Source organism: Microcaecilia unicolor, chromosome 5, assembly GCF_901765095.1.
Source record: "Microcaecilia unicolor chromosome 5, aMicUni1.1, whole genome shotgun sequence".
Taxonomy (NCBI): domain Eukaryota; kingdom Metazoa; phylum Chordata; class Amphibia; order Gymnophiona; family Siphonopidae; genus Microcaecilia; species Microcaecilia unicolor.
The window spans coordinates 233,205,326-233,224,887 of NC_044035.1; the positions used below are offsets into that span (position 1 = coordinate 233,205,326).

The window sequence follows — 19,562 nt, forward strand, 5'->3', positions numbered from 1 at the left end:
ATTTTCTCCAGCCTTTGGTTTCCTTTACCAAAATCACCGTTGAGTCAGAAACTGCATGTAGCTAAGGCAGTGGCGCAAGTTCTTCTCAAACTGCCCCTACTATGCAAGGAGATCCAAGGGAAGAACAGAATTACTTTAAGCTGTTTCTATATCTTCTGAATCTGAGCAGGATCTCCTCTGCTCTGGGACCCTTAATTTGAACCTTTCTTCTTAAGAGAGCTTGGCCTCAGTAGCCCTTTACGTGATTGGGGGAGTTTTTATGCCCATCTCGGGCAGATGGGTTCTAAAATGGGTTCTAGAGGGCTAAGTTTTCAAGAAGGAATCTGATAGTCCTGTGATGTGCCTTGTTTTTTTCAGGATGCACGTCAGCCACTGGGGGCTTCTCTGGGGCAGTGGATTTCTGACCCCCCCCCCCCCCCCCAAGCTCATTCTGCTGCTCTTTATGCCAATACCAACAGACACCAACAAGGGATATAAAAAAAAAGAAAACACCAAACTCACACATCAAGAGAACAGACAACTGATAAAAATCACCACAAACCCGAACCCAAGGGCAGGGCTGTGCCTAGGGTCTCTGGCGCCCCCTTGCAGACTATCAGTTGGCGGCGGTGGTGGCCCTCCCCCTCCCCCCCCCCCCGTGAAAATGATCGCTCACCACTTGCCACACTGACAGGAATTGTCAGCAATATTCTTAGAAACAAATTGCTATACATTGCAAAATAAGATAGCAGATGTAAATTCTCAAAGTGGACATATTCCAAACACTAAAATGAAAATAAAATGATTTTTTTCTACCTTTGTTGTCTGGTGACTTTCTTTTTCTGATCATGCTGGCCCAGTATCTGATTCTGCTGCTATCTGTCCTCTTAACTCCGTTTCCAGGGCTTCCTTTCCATTTATTTCTTTCCTTTCCTCCCTTCTTCTTCATTTCTGGTCCTCAGCTTCTGCCTATTTTCTTCATCCATGTGCAGTTTTTCTCCTCTCTTCCTTTTCCCTCATTTCATCTCCTTCATCTCTCTTCCCTCCCCTCTATGTCCAGCAATTTCTCCTCTCTCCCTGAGCCCTGCCCTCCCATCCATGCTCCTCTGTCCCCTGCCCCTCCATTCATCCTTTTCCAGCAATTCCCCTCTCTCCCTGAGCCCTGCCCTCCCAATCCATGCCCATCCATGCTCCTCTGTCCCCTGCCCCCTCCATTCATCCTTTTCCAGCAATTCCCCTCTCTCCCTGAGCCCTGCCCTCCCAATCCATGCCCATCCATGCTCCTCTGTCCCCTGCCCCCTCCATTCATCCTTTTCCAGCAATTCCCCTCTCTCCCTGAGCCTTGCCCTCCCAATCCATGCCCATCCATGCTCCTCTGTCCCCTGCCCCCTCCATTCATCCTTTTCCAGCAATTCCCCTCTCTCCCTGAGCCCTGCCCTCCCAATCCATGCCCATCCATGCTCCTCTGTCCCCTGCCCCTCCATTCATCCTTTTCCAGCAATTCCCCTCTCTCCCTGAGCCCTGCCCTCCCAATCCATGGCCATCCATGCTCCTCTGTCCCCTGCCCCCTCCATTCATCCCTATCCAGCAATTCCCCTCTCTCCCTGAGCCCTGCCCTCCCAATCCATGCCCATCCATGCTCCTCTGTCCCCTGCCCCCTCCATTCATCCCTATCCAGCAATTCCCCTCTCTCCCTGAGCCCTGCCCTCCCAATCCATGCCCATCCATGCTCCTCTGTCTCCTGCCCCCTCCATTCATCCCTATCCAGCAATTCCCCTCTCTCCCTGAGCCCTGCCCCCTCCATTCATCCCTTTCCAGCAATTCCCCTCTGTCCCTGAGCCCTGCCCTCCCAATCCATGCCCATCCATGCTCCTCTGTCCCCTGCCCCCTCCATTCATCCTTTTCCAGCAATTCCCCTCTCTCCCTGAGCCCTGCCCCTCCCATCCATGCTCCTCTGTCACCCTCCATTAATCCCTATCCAGCAATTCCCCTCTCTCCCTTCCATGACCCCCCCTCGCATCCATGCTCCTCTCTCTCCTCTCGCTCCCATGTCCCAGTTGGCCTGGCCTGGCCCGCCCTCTTCTCCCCTCCCCCTTCACATCCATGCTCTCGTCTCTCCCCTGCCCTCCCGCTCCCATTGTTCAACTGCCCGCCCTCTTCTCTCCCCCCAACATCCCTTTTCTTTTTTTTTCTTTTTAAATGTACCTCCGTAGCGGTTCCGGCAGCGCAGCGTCAGTGAAGGAGGCGGCGCTTCCGACGTCGCTAGCCTTCCCTTCGCTGTGTTCCGCCTTCTTCTGACGTCAAGGAAATGACATCAGAAGAAGGCGGAACACAGCGAAGGGAAGGCTAGCGACGTCGGGAGCGCCGCCTCCTTCACTGACGCTGCGCTGCCTGAACCGCTACAGAGGTACATTTAAAAAGGAAAAAAAAAGAAAAGGGTTGTTGGGGGGAGGGCGAGTGAGGTGAGCATGGTGCGGCGGCGCCCCCCAGAGGGAAGCGCCCCCCTGCCATGCTTACCTCGCTTACCGTGTTGGCACGGCCCTGCCCAAGGGAGCAACACCAATTAATACAAATAGGGTACTCTAATGCTAGATCAATAATCAAAAAAACCACAACGATAACTGACTGGATAATGGCAGATCACCTTGACTTCCTTCTCATCAATGAAACTTGGATTCATGACTCTAAAGACCCAATTATCCTAGAGCTTTGCCTACCAGGGTACAAAATTACCCATTGGACAAGAGAAGGAAAAAGAGGCGGAGGCATAGCTATAATTTATAAATCCCAATTCACAGTCACAACAACAGCTGAATCTATCCTTCCCCAACTCGAAATAGCCTCAGTCAGAATCTGCATGATCAATTAAACATAATCCTATGGCTAAATGGCAAGATGCTCAGATACACTTCATGGACTTCATATCAAATACCTGTCTGACCTCCCAAAATATTCTTATAGCAGGAGACATCAACCTTCATCTTGAAGATATCAACACAAACAATGTACACGAATGCAAGGAATTCCTTCAACTCTGGGAGATCCACTGGCCTAACACGCAACCCACCCACAAGAAAGGACACACATTAGATATCATAACCTACAAATTTTCATCGGAAGCGAACCTCACAATCAAAGACACAAAATGGACAGCCACATCGTGGTCAGACCTCTACAAGGCAAACACCTCCCTCCTCTGGAAAACAAAAGTGACACAACAAAAACAAGAAAAAAGAACATATACTACAAGAGGCAAAATAGACCCTCTAACATTTTGGCAACAAATGTACACTGACGAATGGATAACAACTACAGATTCACCCCAATTTCTACAAGAATGGGACAATAGATGCAGAACAGTTGTAGACAAGATACCACCACTCCAAACTAGAACCTCACATAGGAAAAGCTCAATCCCATGGTTTAACGAAGAACTGAAAGAACTAAAAACACAGGTTAGAAGACTAGAAAGAGCTTGGAGCAAAAAAAAAAAAAAGACGAACACACACTCAAAGAGTGGAAACAGTTACAAAGAAAATACAAAATCAGACAAACCAAAAGAATGTACTACAGAACTATAATAGGACCAAATTACAAGGATATGCATAAACTCTTTTCACTTATAAACAATCTCCTAAACACCACACAGATCACTTCGAATAGCACAGAAACCCCATCGGCAACCAACCTAGCGAACTATTTCAAGGAAAAAATCATAAAGCTCCTACGCATGATACCAAGCAATACCACTGAGTACACAAGCATTCTTGAATGCTTAGACCCAAAACCCGGGGAATATCCAGCCGATCGATCATGGACCAACTTTGACTTGATTTCAGTAGACGAACTCAACCACTGGCTCAGAAAATAAGCCAAATCTCAATGCAAACTTGACATCTGCCCTACTAGCCTATTAAAAGCCGCCCCCGAACAATTCAAAAAAGACCTCGCAAACCAAGTAAATTACAGACTCCTAAATGGTCTATTCCCCATGGACAAGGGAAATATCCTTCTCACTCCTCTGCCAAAAGATGCTAAGAAAAGCACAATGGACCTAACCAATTACCGACCAGTTGCTTCTATCCCACTCATAACAAAACTGATGGAAGGAATAGTGATGAAACAACTCACAGAATACCTAACCAAACACTCAATTCTACATGAGTCCCAATCAGGATTTCGATCAAATCATAGTACTGAAACTGTACTAGTGTCTGCAATGAATTCATTCAAAAAAACAATTGCAACCGGCAAGAACATACTCGTACTACAATTCGACATATCTAGTGCTTTTGACATGGTGGATCATGGAATATTACTACACCTGTTAGAATACTTCGGAATCGGAGGCCCAGTTCTCAAATGGTTCAAAGGATTCCTCGCCACCAGATCCTACCAAGTAACAACGAATAATGACAGATCACCACCTTGGATACCGGAATGTGGAGTTCCTCAGGGATCCCCCCTCTCGCCAACTATTTTCAACCTTATGATAATAGCACTAGCCAAACTTCTAGCCAATCAGAGCCTTAACCCATACATATATGCAGATGATGTCACGATCCACATCCCGTTCAAAAATAACCTAAACGAAATAACCAATTAGATCAACCAGAGCCTCCAAATCATGCACTCTTGGGCGGACTCATTCCAGTTAAAACTGAACGCAAAAAAACCTCAATGTCTAGTTATCACTTCCCAATACAACACAAACAACTACCCTACCATAACCACACCATACTGCACACTCCTATCTCAGAAAATCTGAAAATTCTTGGAGTCACCATCGATCGATACCTCACACTCAATACCTACGTGAAGAATATAACGAAAAAAATGTTCCACTCGATGTGGAAACTCAAAAGAATAAAACCTTTTTTCCCAAGAAACATCTTCCGTACCCTAGTACAGTCATTAGTGATAAGTCATCTGGACTACTGTGACACTTTGTATGCAGGCTGTAAAGAACAGACCATTAAAAAAACTCCAAACAGCCCAGAACACAGCAGCCAGACTCAACTTTGGAAAAACTAAATACGAAAGGGTGAAACCTCTAAGAGAGAAACTACATTGGCTACCACTCAAGGAACGAATTGAGTTCAAGATCTGCACAACCGTCCACAAATCATTCACACAGATGCCCCACTCTATATGTTAAACCTAGTAGATCTACCGCCTAGAAACGCCAAAAGATCGGCCCGCAAATTCCTCAATCTGAAGTTCCCCAGCTGTAAAGGAATTAAATACAAACAGTCATACGCTACTGCTTTTGCATATAAAAGCACACAGATATGGAACGCATTACCCTTGGCCCTGAAAACTATGGACAATCTTACCAGCTTTCACAAATCTTTGAAGACACATCTCTTCAACAAAGCCTACAAAAGTCATCCTTAATAAATCATTCCTCAAATTACTCAGGTGCACCAAAAAACACCTTTCACAATACTCTACCTAGCACCTTGCATCTAAATCACCTAACTTCAGCCTATTATCGACTGTATTTAAGATCATGTAATGACTATATCATAACAACACTCTGTAAGCCACATTGAGCCTGCAAAAAGGTGGGATAATGTGGGGTACAAATGCAATAAATAAATATATGTTGCAGAAGTCTGGTAGGGGAACTTACAGTTCCTTTTTAGTTCAGCCTTTGGAGTTTTCTGGCTTGTTCCCTGTCTCAGTCTCTCTGATGGACCCTGCCCCAAAGAGGGGATGTTTTCTGTCCAGCTCAGCAGTAGGGTCCTTTTCTCCCCTGTCTTCCTCTATTCGGAGGGAGTCTTTTCAGAGCAGTCCCTTTCTGCACAAAGGCAGCAAGAATCACCTGAGCTGGAAAGCCATGTTTGCCTAAGTGGGTACATTGATAGCATAGGCCTCACTGTCTGTGGTGAGTTTAGATTTTCTTAAGAGTTCCTGCATTGGCTAAGGCTGTTCTTAGTGTGAGAAACAGTGAACAGCATCAGAGCAGGGCTCCTTGTATGTTGGGCTGCTGAAAGGGCCTATTCAGTGTTTTTATTTACAGACTTTTCTGTCCCCTCAGTTTTTCTGAGGGCAGTTGCTTGAACAGCTTGGAAGTTTCCCTCCTTCCTTTGTGAAACTCTTTTTATACTGGCAGTACAGGCTTTTCCTATGAGCACACCACCCTGAGTGTGCCTTAGCTCAGATCTTGGAAGCTCAGCAGGGTTGGGCCTGGCAGGTTTCTACTTGGATGGGAGACTGCCTGGGAATTCCAGGTGCAGTAAGTTTTCTTGTTTTTTCTGCACCTTTTGGTCCTTTACAGGTGGGAGTTTCTAGGCTTAGTGCCTTTGACTCCAAGTTTTTGTGGGAAATGTGAAAATTAGGTTCTTACCTTGGTAATTTTCTTTCCTTTAGTCACAGCAGATGAATCCTTTAACTGATGGGTTGTATCCGCCTACCAGCAGGTGGAGATAGAGAACACTGAAAACCATAGTGACTCTGGACGGCTAACCCCATCTGCCTTCAGTATATGAAATTTCCAAAGCAGAGTGAATAAGAAAGGCAAAATAACTTAAACTTTCCTCATAGTAAACAAATGCCCCAGAACCGGAGCAATAACCAAACAAAGGAGGGACACACTCAACCTCCTGCAATAGACCAGCATATAGAAACTCTGAGAACTGGTCCTCAACTTCTCCCGATGAGATACCATATCTGCAAAATCTGAAACAACAAAACAAAATCAGACAGGGAGGGATCATGGATTCATCTGCTGTGACTAAAGGAAAGAAAATTACTAATGTAAGAACCTAATTTTCCCTTCCTTGTCATCAGCAGCAGATGAATCCATTAACTGATGGGATGTACAAAAGCACTCCCTACGTAGGGTGGGAACAGGTGACTCCGCGAGCAAGTACTTGCGCTTCAGATTGTGCATCCTGCTTCGCTGCAACATCCAGCCTGTAATGCCGTACACACGAGAACTGAGAAGCCCACGTAGCCGCACAACAGATCTCCTGCAGAGAAAGGACACCCGTTTCAGCCCACGAGGAGGAAACCGCTCTCGTGGAATGTGCTTTAAATGCTTCAGGCGGAGACCGTCCTCAAAGCAGATATGCAGAAAAAATGACTTCCCTGAGCCAGCGTGCTATAGTGGCCTTAGACGCCGTGGATCCGCGTTGAGGACTTGACAACAATACAAAAAGGTGATCAGAGGTCCTGAAGTCATTTGACATCTGTAGATACTGCAACAGAGCCCTGCGGACATCCAAAAGATGCAATTGCCCAAAGGAATCCGGAAACTCCTCCCTAGAAAAGGAGGGTAGAAAAATGGGCTGGTTCAGGTGAAATGCTGAAACCACCTTAGGCAGGAAGGCAGGCACTGTATGTACCGTAACCCCAGACTCTGAGAACTGTAGAAAGGGATCCCGACAGGAAAGCGCCTGAAGCTCAGATACGCGTCTAGCCAATGTCATGGCCACCAAAAAGACTGTCTTGAAAGTCACATCCTTCTCAGAAGCTCGCTGAAGCGGCTCGAAAGGCGCACGCTGAAGAGCCTTCAACACCAGCCCCAAGTTCTAGGCCGGACACGGCGACCGCACAGGAGGATGGAGCCTAAGCACCCCTCTGAGAAATTGGACAATGTCTGGATGAGCAGCAAGGGACAAGCCAGAGACTTTTCCTCGGAAGCATCCCAACACTGTAACTTGAACTCACAGGGAATTGTAAGCCAGGCCTTTTTGTAAGCTGTCCTGCAAAAAGTCCAGAACTGGTGAGAATGTAGCCCGCGTGGGTGTGATTGCATTTGAAACACACCACGCCTCAAACTTGCGCCAGATCCAAGCATAAGCTGCAGAGGTAGATCGCTTGCGGGCCTGCAAGAGAGTGGAGATGACCTTGTTAGAGTAGCCCTTGTCTCTCAATTGCGCCCTCTCAAGAGCCAGGCCATAAGACCAAATCGGCAGGGATCCGCCAAGGTCACCGGACCCTGAACCAAAAGGTTCGGTACCAGAGGCAAAGGAAGTGGAGCCTCCACCAGCATCTGACTCCTTGGCCAATCCGGAGCAATGAGAATCACCAATCCCCGGTGCTGTTGAATCCACAGTAGGACTCGCCCTATCAAGGGTCAAGGAGGGAACACATACAGGAGGCCCGAGGGCCAGGGTTGAGCCAGTGCATCCAACCCCACCAAGCGAGGATCTCTCCTTCTGCTGAAAAAGCGAGGGACTTTGGCATTTGCACTTGACGCCATTAGATCTACTCCAGGATTTCCCCATTTGGCACAAATCTGAAGAAACACTTCTGCCAGTTCCCATTCCGCCAGGTTGATTTGATGTCTGCTGAAGAAATCGGCCTGCACGTTGCTCTGACCTATATGAGCTGCCGACAGAAAAGTCAAGTGGAGCTCGGCCCAGTGGCAAATCTGAGCGGCCTCCGCGGCCAGTGCCCTGCTCTGAGTGCTGCCCTGGCGATTGATGTAGGCCACCGCTGTCATATTGTCTGACAGAACACGGACAGGAAGCCCCTCCAGAGTCTTGAGAAAGGCCTTAAGAGCCTGGAATATCGCTCTCAGTTCCAAGCGATTGATGGACCAACCCGCTTCCAAGGGTGTCCACTAACCCTGAGCATAGCTTCCCTGGCAATGCGCTTCTCAGCCCGAAAGGCTGGCATCCGTTATCACCAGGCACCAAGAAGGAAGCGCAAGTGGTGTTCCCTTTCGCAACATCCTGTCGGAGAGCCACTAATCCAAACTGTGCCGGGCTGCAGGGAGCCATGTTAGCCTGCGTTGATATTCCTGGGAAATCGGAGACCATTGCTGGAGCAGAGCAATCTGCAGCGGCCTCATATGAGCTCTCGCCTAGGGAACCACGTCCTTGGTGGTCGTTATCGATCCCAGGAGCTAGACAAAGTCCCAAGCTTGAGGACAAGGCATCCGCAGGAAGCTTGCATCGCCTGTGGTCGGGGAGAAAGACGAACCCCGAGACCGTGTCGAACCGAACCCCCAAATACCCGAGAGACTGAGAGGAGGTCAGGTGACTTTTGGGTATATTGACCACCCAGCCCAGAGTCTGGAGAACTGTAACAACTCTGGTTGTGGCAAGTTGGCTTTCGTCTGCCGAATCTGCTCTGATGAGCTAGTCGCCGAGATAAGGGTGAACTCTGATACCCTCTCGCCTGAGAAAAGCAGCTACCACCACCATCACCTTGGAAAAGATACGGGGAGCTGTGGAAGGCCCAAAACTGAAAATACTGGCCCAAAACCGCAAACCAGAGAAACCGCTGATGTGGGGTCCAGATAGGAATGTGCAAATACGCTTCTTTGAGGTCCATAGACGTATGAAGCTCTCCTGGCTGTACCGCCGCAATGACGGAGCGCAGAGTTTCCATGCGAAAGTGTTGCACTCTTAGGGCCTCGTTGACTCTGTGTAAGTCGAGGATTGGTCTGAAAGACCCGCCTTTCCGAGGCACCACGAAATAGATGGAGTAGCGACCGCAGCCGCGTTTAGCGGGAGGCACTGGAATCAACGCTCCGAGGTGCAGCAAGACTTGCAAGGTCTCCTTTACTGCCGCCCGTTTGACGGCAGTCCCGCATTGGGACTCCAAAAAGGCGTCTCTCACCGGGGCACCGAATTCCAATCGGTAACCTTCTCTGATCAGGTCCAGCACCCACTGATCCAAAGAAATCTTGGTCCACTCCTTGAGGAATAGGGATAGACGCCCTCCTACTGCAGGAATCGAGGACTGGACCGGCGTCCCATCATTGTGGAGGATGCCCCTGAACTCCTGGCCAAGGCCCGGCCGCCGTGGAACATTTGTCCGCGCGAAAGGAGTTCCTCTGCTGAAAACGGGCATGTTGAGAAAACCCAGCAGAGCGCCCTGGGTGATACCTGCGAGCTTCACGGAAACGTGGCCTGGAAGAGGAGGGAGAAACAGGACTTTTGGAAGAATGCCTCGGCCTATCCTCAGGCAACTGCTGGGAGTTAGAATCCCCTAAGTCTTTAACAATCTTTTCCAATTCCTCTCCAAATAGCAGAAGGCCCCGAAAGGGTAACCTCACCAGCCTTTGTTTCGAGGCCATGTCAGCTGCCCAGTGCCGCAGCCAAATAAGGCGGCGGGCTGAAACCGCCACAGACATCTGTTTAGCCGAAGCTCTGACCAGGTCATAAAGGGCATAAGCCAAAAAGGACAGGGCAGACTCCATACGCGGGCCAACCTCACCGAGGGACCCCGCACCATCCACGGGCTGATCAACTGCCTGCTGTAAACTGGAAAGGCAGGCCCGGGCTGCATAGGAACTTCAAATAGCCGCCCTTAATGAGAGGCCCGAGATTTCAAAGGACTGTTTCAGTGCGGATTCTAGCCGCCGGTCCTGCATATCTTTCAAAGCGACCCCTCCTACCGGGAGAGTGGTCTTTTTAGTCACCGCCGTGACCAACGCATCCACTTTAGGCATTCCAAACAGGACCAAGTGATCCTCACTCAGTGGGTAAAGCTGACTCATAGCCCTGGCAACCTTCAAAGGCCCATCAGGGTCAGACCATTGAGCTGAAATAAGCTCTTGGATGCATAAGAAAAGCCCGAGAAGGCTTCTTAGTACTAGCCATCCTAGGATTAACCAAGGAGGCCTCGCCCTCGGCCGGATCTTCAATAGAAAGGGCCTGTAAGGCGTCAGAAATGAGCACTGGCAGCTCATCGCGGTGAAAAATGCGTACCGCTATAGAATCATCCAAATCCTGTGGCCTGCAGGTACCCTCATCTGGATCATCCGTCCATGAGGGCCGTCCAGATCCCTCAGATTCCCCACAGCCCGACCACGTGGGGGGGGGGGGGGAGTAGGGGGAAGGGAAATGCGCCACTCTCAGATGGGGCATTTGCTCTAGGTGCAGTAGTTCTGCAAAATAGTTTAATTTTTCTGGAAGATGGTTGGCTTTCAGCCTGAAGGTTACAGGTCTAAGGCTGGTTTGTGCATTATATTAGAAGCTGTGGCCCTCGGCTCCTTTTCTATAGGGCATATTTTACTATTTTACTTCCCTCTCTCATATTGCTTGCCTTGACAAGCAGTTCTTTCCATAGTTGGGACATATTCTGCGAATTACAAAAGAAAGACGGAAGTCCAAAAGACAGCTGGCGTGGTTGAAAAGTGAGGTGAAGGAAGCTATTAGGGCTAAAAGAAACGCCTTCAGAAAATAGAAGAAAGAACCGTCTGAAAATAACAAGAAGCAACATAAGGAGTGTCAAAGCAAATGCAAGGCACAGATAAAGAAGGCCAAGAGGGATTACGAAAAAAAGATAGCATTAGAGGCAAAAAAACATAGTAAAAATTTTTTTTGGTATATTAAAAACAGAAAGCCGGCAAGAGAATCGGTTGGGCCGCTGGACGACCGAGGGGTAAAAGGGGCGGTCAAGGATGAGAAAGACGTAGTGGAGAGATTGAATGACTTCTTTGCTTCAGTCTTCACCGAGGAAGATTTGGGTGGGATACCGGCGTCGGAAATGGTATTTCAAGCGAACGAGTCGGAGAAACTTACATAATTCACAGTAAACCTGGAGGACGTAATGGGGCAGTTCAGCAAACTGGAGAGTAGCAAATCTCCTGGACCAGATGGTATACATCCTAGAGTACTGATAGAACTGAAAAATGAGCTTGCGGAGCTACTGTTAGTGATATGCAATTTATCCTTAAAATTGGGCGTGGTACCGGAAGACTGGAGAGTGGCCAATGTAACGCTGATTTTTTAAAAAGATTCCAGGAGATCTGGGAAATTTTTTTTAAAATTTTTTGTTACATTTGTACCCTGTGCTTTCCCACTCATGGCAGGCTCAATGTGGCTTACATATACAGGTACTTATTTGTACCTGGGGCAATGGAGGGTTAAGTGACTTGCCCAGAGTCACAAGGAGCTGCCTGTGCCTGAAGTGGGAATCGAACTCAGTTCCCCAGGACCAGAGTCCACCACCACTAGGCCACTCCTCCTGTTCCACTCCACTCATTATTTTATATACCTCTATCATGTCTCCCCTCAGCCATCTCTTCTCCAAGCTGAAAAGCCCTAGCCTCCTTAGTCTTTCTTCATAGAGAAGTTGTCCCATCCCCGATGAATCTGACGTCGGTGCCGGGGAAAATGGTAGAGGCTATTATTAAAAACAAAATTACAGAGCACATCCAAGGACATGGATTACTGAGACCAAGTCAGCATGGCTTTAGTGTGGGGAAATCTTGCCTGACCAATTTACTTCAATTCTTTGAAGGAGTAAACAAGCATGTGGACAAAGGGGAGCCAGTTGATATTGTTTATCTGGATTTTCAAAAGGTGTCTGATAAGGTACCTCATGAAAGGCTACAGAGAAAATTGGAGGGTCATGGGATAGGAGGAAATGTCCTATTGTGGATTAAAAACTGGTTGAAGGATAGGAAACAGAGAGTGGGGTTAAATGGGCAGTATTCATAATGGAGAAGGGTAGTTAGTGGGGTTCCTCAGGGGACTGTGCTAGGACTGCTGCTTTTTAATATATTTATAAATGATTTAGAGATGGGAGTAACCTGCGAGGTAATTAAATTTGCTGATGACAGAAAGTTATTCAAAGTCGTTAACTCGCGACAGGATTGTGAAAAATTACAGAAGGACCTTACGAGACTGGGAGACTGGGCGGCTAAATGGCAGATGACATTTAATGTGAACAAGTGCAAGGTGATGCATGTGGGAAAAAAGAACCCGAATTATAGCTATGTCATGCAAGGTTCCACGTTAGGAGTTACGGACCAAGAAAGGGATCTGGGTGTTGTCATTGATAATACACTGAAACCTTCTGCTCAGTGTGTTGCTGCGGCTAGGAAAGTGAATAGAATGTTGGGTATTATTAGGAAAGGTATGGAAAACAGGTGTGAGGATGTTATAATGCTGTTGTATCGCTCCATGGTGCGACCGTACCTTGAGTATTGTGTTCCATTCTGGTCGCCGGATCTCAAGAAAGATATAGTAGAACTGGAAAAGGTGCAGCGAAGGGCAACTAAAATGATAGTGGGGATGGGACAACTTCCCTAAGAAGAAAGACTAAGGAGGCTAGGGCTTTTCAGCTTGGAGAAGAGATGGCTGAGGGGAGACATGACAGAGGTATATAAAATAATGAGTGGAGTGGAACAGGTGGATGTGAAGCGTCTGTTGATGCTTTCCAAAAATACTAGGACTAGGGGGCATGCGATGAAACTACAGTGTAGTAAATTTAAAACAAATAGGAGAAAATGTTTATTCACCCAATGCATAATTAAACTCTGGAATTCGTTGCCGGAGAACATGGTGAAGGCGGTTAGCTTGGCAGAGTTTAAAAAGGGGTTGAATGGTTTCCTAAAGGACAAGTCCATAGACCGCTACTAAATGGATTTGGGAAAAATCCACAATTTCGGGAATAACATGTATAAAATGTACGTTTGGGTAGCTTGCCAGGTGCCCTTGACCTGGATTGGCCGCTGTCGGGGACAGGATGCTGGGCTCGATGGACCTTTAGTCTTTTCCCAATATGGCATTACTTATGTACTTATGTAGTTTACACTAGGCTACAGTGCCAAAAGTTAGCTGTGGTTGTTTCCCACAGCAACTCTGCTCTTCTATATTTGCTCTCTGACACTGATCAAACTATTGCATTCCAGCTCTAGCTTCCACTATATCTGTGGCACCTCTAGCTAGCTATTTGTTGCAGTGTCTCTAAGGTTTTTATTGCACTTTTGCGCTTTTTCTTTATATTGGACAGCTAGCTATATTCAGAGCTACTTCAATTTAGCCTACAATTTTCCCTGCACTTCTCCCTTAGGAAGCGCTTCTTTTCTTTCCTCTTTTGCCCCCTCATCTGCAGTTTCTCTGTTTGACCGTTCTGAGCCCTCATGTTCAGTTCCAGGCTTTGCCTGTGGGCATGGCTATAGCTCCATTCACCTTTTTCTAGGTTTGGGAGTTTTGCGGCATTCTCTGCAAGGACAGCATCAGAGTGCATCTCGCTCTAGACGAGATCCGAGAGTTTATCTTCCTGGGTCTTCTTGGAATCCTTGAGCTGGGTGGTTACCCTTCAAATGAGCCACCTCGTCCCATTCCAGATAGCGCTGGTTCAATTTGTTTCTTGACCAGGACTGGAGGATCTAGGTTCAGACTTGGATGTGCAGTCTGCTCAGGGCGCTGAGTCCTCAGGCTTGACTATGCATTCATATCTTGGGCTTTGTGGCGGACACTTTGGAGGTAGTACTGTGGGTGGTGCTCATAGATGACATCTACAGCTTTTGCTTGTCGACGGGTGTTCTGTGTTCCAGGAGTGTCAGCAGTGTCTTCCGTGGCTGTTCTTGGTACCCTCATATGAACTTAAGGAAAAAGATAGGACGTACAGCCACATTTTGAATTTTCTTAATAATCATTTAGAGGTGTTCTCTAAGGACAGCTGGATGCTTATTTTTTTTGCTCCACCAAGCACCCCTTGGAGTTGTTTTCTATAAGCTGTAGAATTAGACTGACCTGGTCCCATGCAACAACAGTGGACAAGAAAACGTGTGCATGCTTTCAAAGGCTTGTAGAAAAATTGCTTGGGGGGGGTGTGGAATTCCTGGGCTGGTCTCCTTCAGATAATGTCACCCATCAGTCAGAATTTAGCATCCTGCTGTTCTTGGAGAATATTTGCTACAGGTGAGTAATTTCTCTTTATAGAAATAAGAAGTAGCAATATATATTTACAACATAAGTAAAAAATATACGAGAACGTATAATAACAATTCAAATTAACTTTAACCTGCTTCCAGGCTGAAAGGAACTTCCAAAAAGATGGCAGCAGTATCCAGGTCCTACAAAACAGATACCTCCCCGATATTCAGCCGGAGGCAGGCAGCACAGTTAGCAGCTGGCGCTGACCCCAAATATTCAATACCGGGCCATCTCCGGTGACTGGCATTGAATATCTGGGTTTTTTTGACCAGCTGTAACTTAACTGGCTATGTGAATATTTAGCGCTGGCCAGTTAAGTTAATAGTGGGAAAATATAGGACCGCTATTTATGCGGAGTGATTTGCCTGCTAAATTTAGCTGACCAGAGCTTGAATATTCACAGATAGCCGGCTATCATTTGGCTGCTAAGTGCTAATATTCAACGGAGATAACCAGCAATCTTGCACTGAATATTTGTGCTTAGCCGGCCGGGCACTGTTTAACCAGTCAGGATCCGTTCCTGACCAGTTAAATAGTGTTGAATATCAGGCCCATAGTGTTTAATTTTTCCTCTGGTGCTACACTATTTTGAGTAAATGAGCATAGAAATTCCTACACTGATACAAATATCTCCCTCATCTTTCAAACTTTTTCTTAACACTACCAATTTTGCACAAAGGCTGTTCCTGAACTGCAGAATTGTATATCTCTGTTTGATTTCTGTGAGTATGTTATATTCCTTGACAAGAGCATAAGATCCTAGGAAACACGCACTGAAGACATATGCTGTTTTACAGCTATCCATACCGTTGTACCTGGTTTGTATTTTTGTCTGTTATGCTAACAGCAAACACAGTGATGATCATTATTAAGATATTAGGACAGTGTAATAAATGCTTTGATTAGCTTATAATGAATGGGTGCAACGGATGGCTCACGGGAGTAAATAGGATAAGGTGTAGATGATGGCTCAGTATAGGGCAATAGTGGCCTAGGCTTAGTGAGGTCATTACTGGAGAAAAAGTCACACTAATTCCTTCTTTGGCAGCAGTGATGGTTAGTGAAGGAATAGAGTCTGTTGGGGACTAAGATGAAGAAGAATGTATTTCTCTCTTTCTTCCAAAGTAAACTCATTGCTAACAAATATTAGTAACATGCAGCAATAGAAAAGAAATAAAATGCTTGTTGCACTGATATATATATGTGAACTACTATAGTCATTTGAACTGAAAAAAGGAACATCTGTTCTCTGCTTAATTCAAATGACAGTAAATAGTCTGTTAATGATATTTTGCAGTAGACCTCACTCATGAAATATGTAGTGCATGTCAAGGGGTCAAGGGATCACTGGGTGTGTGGGGGGAGGGATGGGGGGGGGGGGGAGTCTAAAGTGTCCCTACTGTGGTTTGACTAAATTGATGCTAATGAGAAATGGTGCTGCTCATGAGACTGAAGGAGGTGTCTGTTTTATGTAAAAGAGTTGTGTATGGGCTTTCAGTTTGTGCAAGAAAGTCCTTATTTACAATGTGTAGGTAAGAATGTGCAAAAAGTAAGTTTAGTGTTTCATTAATATTTTCTAGCATGTTCATATAAAACAGACTAGCTGTCTATATCATTATCTCAGTGATTTAAATGTTCTTTTTCTCTTGATGAGATCTCTAAGCAGTACTCTTATTCTCTCTTCTGCGTTTGTTCAAACGAGAACGTATCGCACATCCTGAAATAAGTGGAAAGAACCAGGCTATGATAATGAGAGGTTGCAAAAGTGTTAGTCCTTGCTTTTTTGTAGACTTTTCCCTATATACTGTAGATTAGGAAACCTCTTCACTGAAGATGACAAACTGGGAGAGGGTAATTCTCAATCAAATCTCATGGATTGAATGACTACTAATAATTTGTGTGGATTTTCTCTCCCTAGGACAAGAGGATTATATAAATGGTGAAAAGGGTGGTGAGATCGTTCTACAACCTCTTCTGTCTTTGGAAGAAGAAATTGTGTGGAAGAAAGGGGTAAACAAAGTTGCTGAATTGGAGAATGGAAAATTACATGTTTATCCTGCCTATAAAGCAAGATTTAAAGTTGATAATTCTTCTGGCAAACTGACCATCACAAACCTAATGGAAGAAGATGCAGGAGATTATTATGCAGACATTCTCATCAGCAAGGACAACCGGTATCAAACTGAGAAGTTTCCACTGAGAGTGTTTCGTAAGTATGAAATTCTTTGCTTGAGGAGTCAATCAAGGGAAAAAAGTGTTTTTCTAACTATTGCATCTCTTTTCTTGGTGCACTTATTAGGCTGATGCACCAAGTAGAAGAGATAGATAGTTATCCAAATTGTGACAAGGAGATTCACAGTCACTGTTGTTCCATGACTAGCTCTTTTGTGTGTCGTATGTCAGGCCAAAATTCCAAGGCCTAGTCTATGCTTTGCCCACTGTGAACTTGTAAGGAATGGAAATGGGTTGTAAACGTCCATTTCATCCTGCCTGAAGGAACCTCACTCAGATAAGACTTGTGCTGGCTTTATTCCTGGATATTCCTACCCTAAAGCTGTGGTTTTGGACATCTCTCCCTTCTATCCTTGTCTGTCCTTGTCACTGCACTTATATCTTTCCTAAAAAGAAAAAAACAAAACAAAACTGTTTTTAATCTGCTCTGCAAATATTGTGATCTGACTGTTGTGATCTGGTTGTTGTTTTCAAACTGGTTTATTGATATCTGAAAATCTGAAAACTAGATTTCAGATTTCAAAACTGCCAGATAGTATTAGAACTCTCTTTCTTTTACTAAAATTGTGCTGAACTCTCCCCCATCCCATCCCACCTGGTTTTCTGCAGACAATCTAAACGATTAAGAGTAGCTAGTTTCTGTTGAGAGCTGGGCAGCTTCAAGATCTTTGCTTGTCTCCTGCCTGAAGGAAACTCACTCAGATAAGACTTGTGCTGGCTTTATTCCTGGATATTCCTACCCTAAAGCTGTGGTTTTGGACATTTCTGGTGCATTTCGAAATCTGGTCTTCCCCTTGACTTAACCTTGTCTTCCCCTTATCCCAACCAGCTGTGTAGATAAGTGGCTTAATACAGTTCTAGAGAGAGGTTTTACAGCAAACACATTCCACAGGTTTTAAATTTTAAGCCCTCCCACTCCAAGACTTCCACTTCCTAAATAGCTTTCCTAAATACACTACTTATCACAAATTAACTCTACCCAAATACAAATCTCTCTGATTGCCTGTGTGGCTGAAGAGTAAAGTTAATCTTGCATACTATTAACCCCATCATAGCATACCTATTCATACCCATTCCAATAAATCAGGATGACTCTTATTCTCTGTAATAATTGTGGTGCTTTAGGTTCAAGGCCAGTCATTTGGAGACTAAAGACTTGTCCTATATGTCATCAGCTCGCTAGTTTAAAACAGGAGCTCAGTAAAGTAAAGCAGGAATTAGATGCACTTAAAGCAGCTTCAAAGACTCCACAAAATCATACTGCACAGAATCAAGCCAAATTCACACCACTGCCTCAAAGGATAAAACCACCTAAGAATAGATGGTTCACAGTAGCCTCAGGCAGACTTCGTTATGTGACACAGAAGCATCTGCCCTCACAAGTGTTGCCCCTACAGAATTCTTTTGCTCCATTACAGCACTGTGATGTTCCTGAAAATAGAAGGCAGCCGGAAGAAAAAGCAATGAATGTGGAACAAAAAGATAGGAAGGTACCCAAAGGGATAAGACACCCCCAAATCACTAATGTTGAAACACATACCAGGAAATGTAGATGGAAAGCGATGACCACAAATGCTCACAGTCTAAGCAATAAAGTTCATGACCTTCAAGCCCTGATGTTGGAGGCAGACTTACACATTGTTGCAATCACAGAGACGTGGCTAAATAGTTCCCATGAATGGGATGCAAACATACCAGGCTATAATCTATTTAGGAAGGATAGAGATGGTCGTAAAGGTGGAGGAGTAGCTCTGTATGTGAGAAATGATATTGCAGCGACTGAAATGACAGGGACCTGGGGAAAAGAAGAAGCGATGTGGATCACCTTAGAAAGAGATGATAGAACCTCTGTCCACTTGAGTGTTGTCTACAGACCCCCGACACAACTGGAGGAACTAGATAAGGATCTGATCGCGGTTATTCAAAAGTTAGGAAAGAAGAGAGAGGGTGCTGGAGGGAAAGGTGAGTAGTGGAATGCCTCCGGGATCGGCGCTGGGGCCGATTCTGTTCAATATATTTGTGAGTGACATTGCCGAAGGGTTAGAAGGTAAAGTTTGCCTTTTTGGGATGCATTCCAACTAAAGCTAAACGCAGAAAAAACACATTCCATATCATCATGCTGATCAATCCATAGACTGGTGGGTTGTGTCCATCTACCAGCAGGTGGAGATAGAGAGCAAAGCTTTTGCCTCCCTATATGTGGTCATGTGCTGCCGGAAACTCCTCAGTATGTTCTCTATCTCAGCAGGTAGTGGTCACACACAGCAGCAGCTCTGGCTAGGTCTCCAAGCCTAATTTTTAGGTTTTGTTGAGTACCTGGGGTTGAGGGCTCTTCTTGAGCAAGTGCAAACCTGGTGGTGCCAGGTCCCTCCTTTTCTCCCCCCTCCCGCTGGCTCCGTTGAAAAAAAAAAAAAAAAATTTGGACATCCTTAAGGGCGTTTATTTCAACGTTTGTTTCGACGTTTATTGCAGCTACTCACTGGGACACCAGTTCGTTACAGCTCGGAGCGAGAAGCAGGTAATTTTTACCTTTTTGTAGCGGGCAGGGGGTTCCCCGATCGGTCTCCACGTGGCCTATGGCGTCGGAGGGCGAGGGCGCAAAGAATCGCTGCCCGGACCGCGTGTGCGCTTCTAGCGGGGATGCGGGGGTCTTAAAGTCTGATTCGCCCTGTTGGGTGTCAGTTTGGAGGCCAGTCAGTGTCCCGGTTCTTCCTC

The 19,562-nt window shown here is 46.0% G+C and overlaps 1 protein-coding gene across 3 annotated transcripts in view; it reads left to right on the forward strand.

Annotated features, from left to right (window-relative positions):
• The window catches only part of CD58 (CD58 molecule), a 246,053-nt gene that overhangs the window by 18,367 nt on the left and 208,124 nt on the right, over nucleotides 1-19,562 (forward strand). For all 3 annotated transcript variants that reach the window (XM_030203880.1, XM_030203881.1, XM_030203882.1), the window contains exon 2: nucleotides 16,534-16,824. In XM_030203880.1, the coding sequence (XP_030059740.1) occupies nucleotides 16,534-16,824 (291 nt within the window). The remainder of the gene's footprint in view (nucleotides 1-16,533; nucleotides 16,825-19,562) is intronic.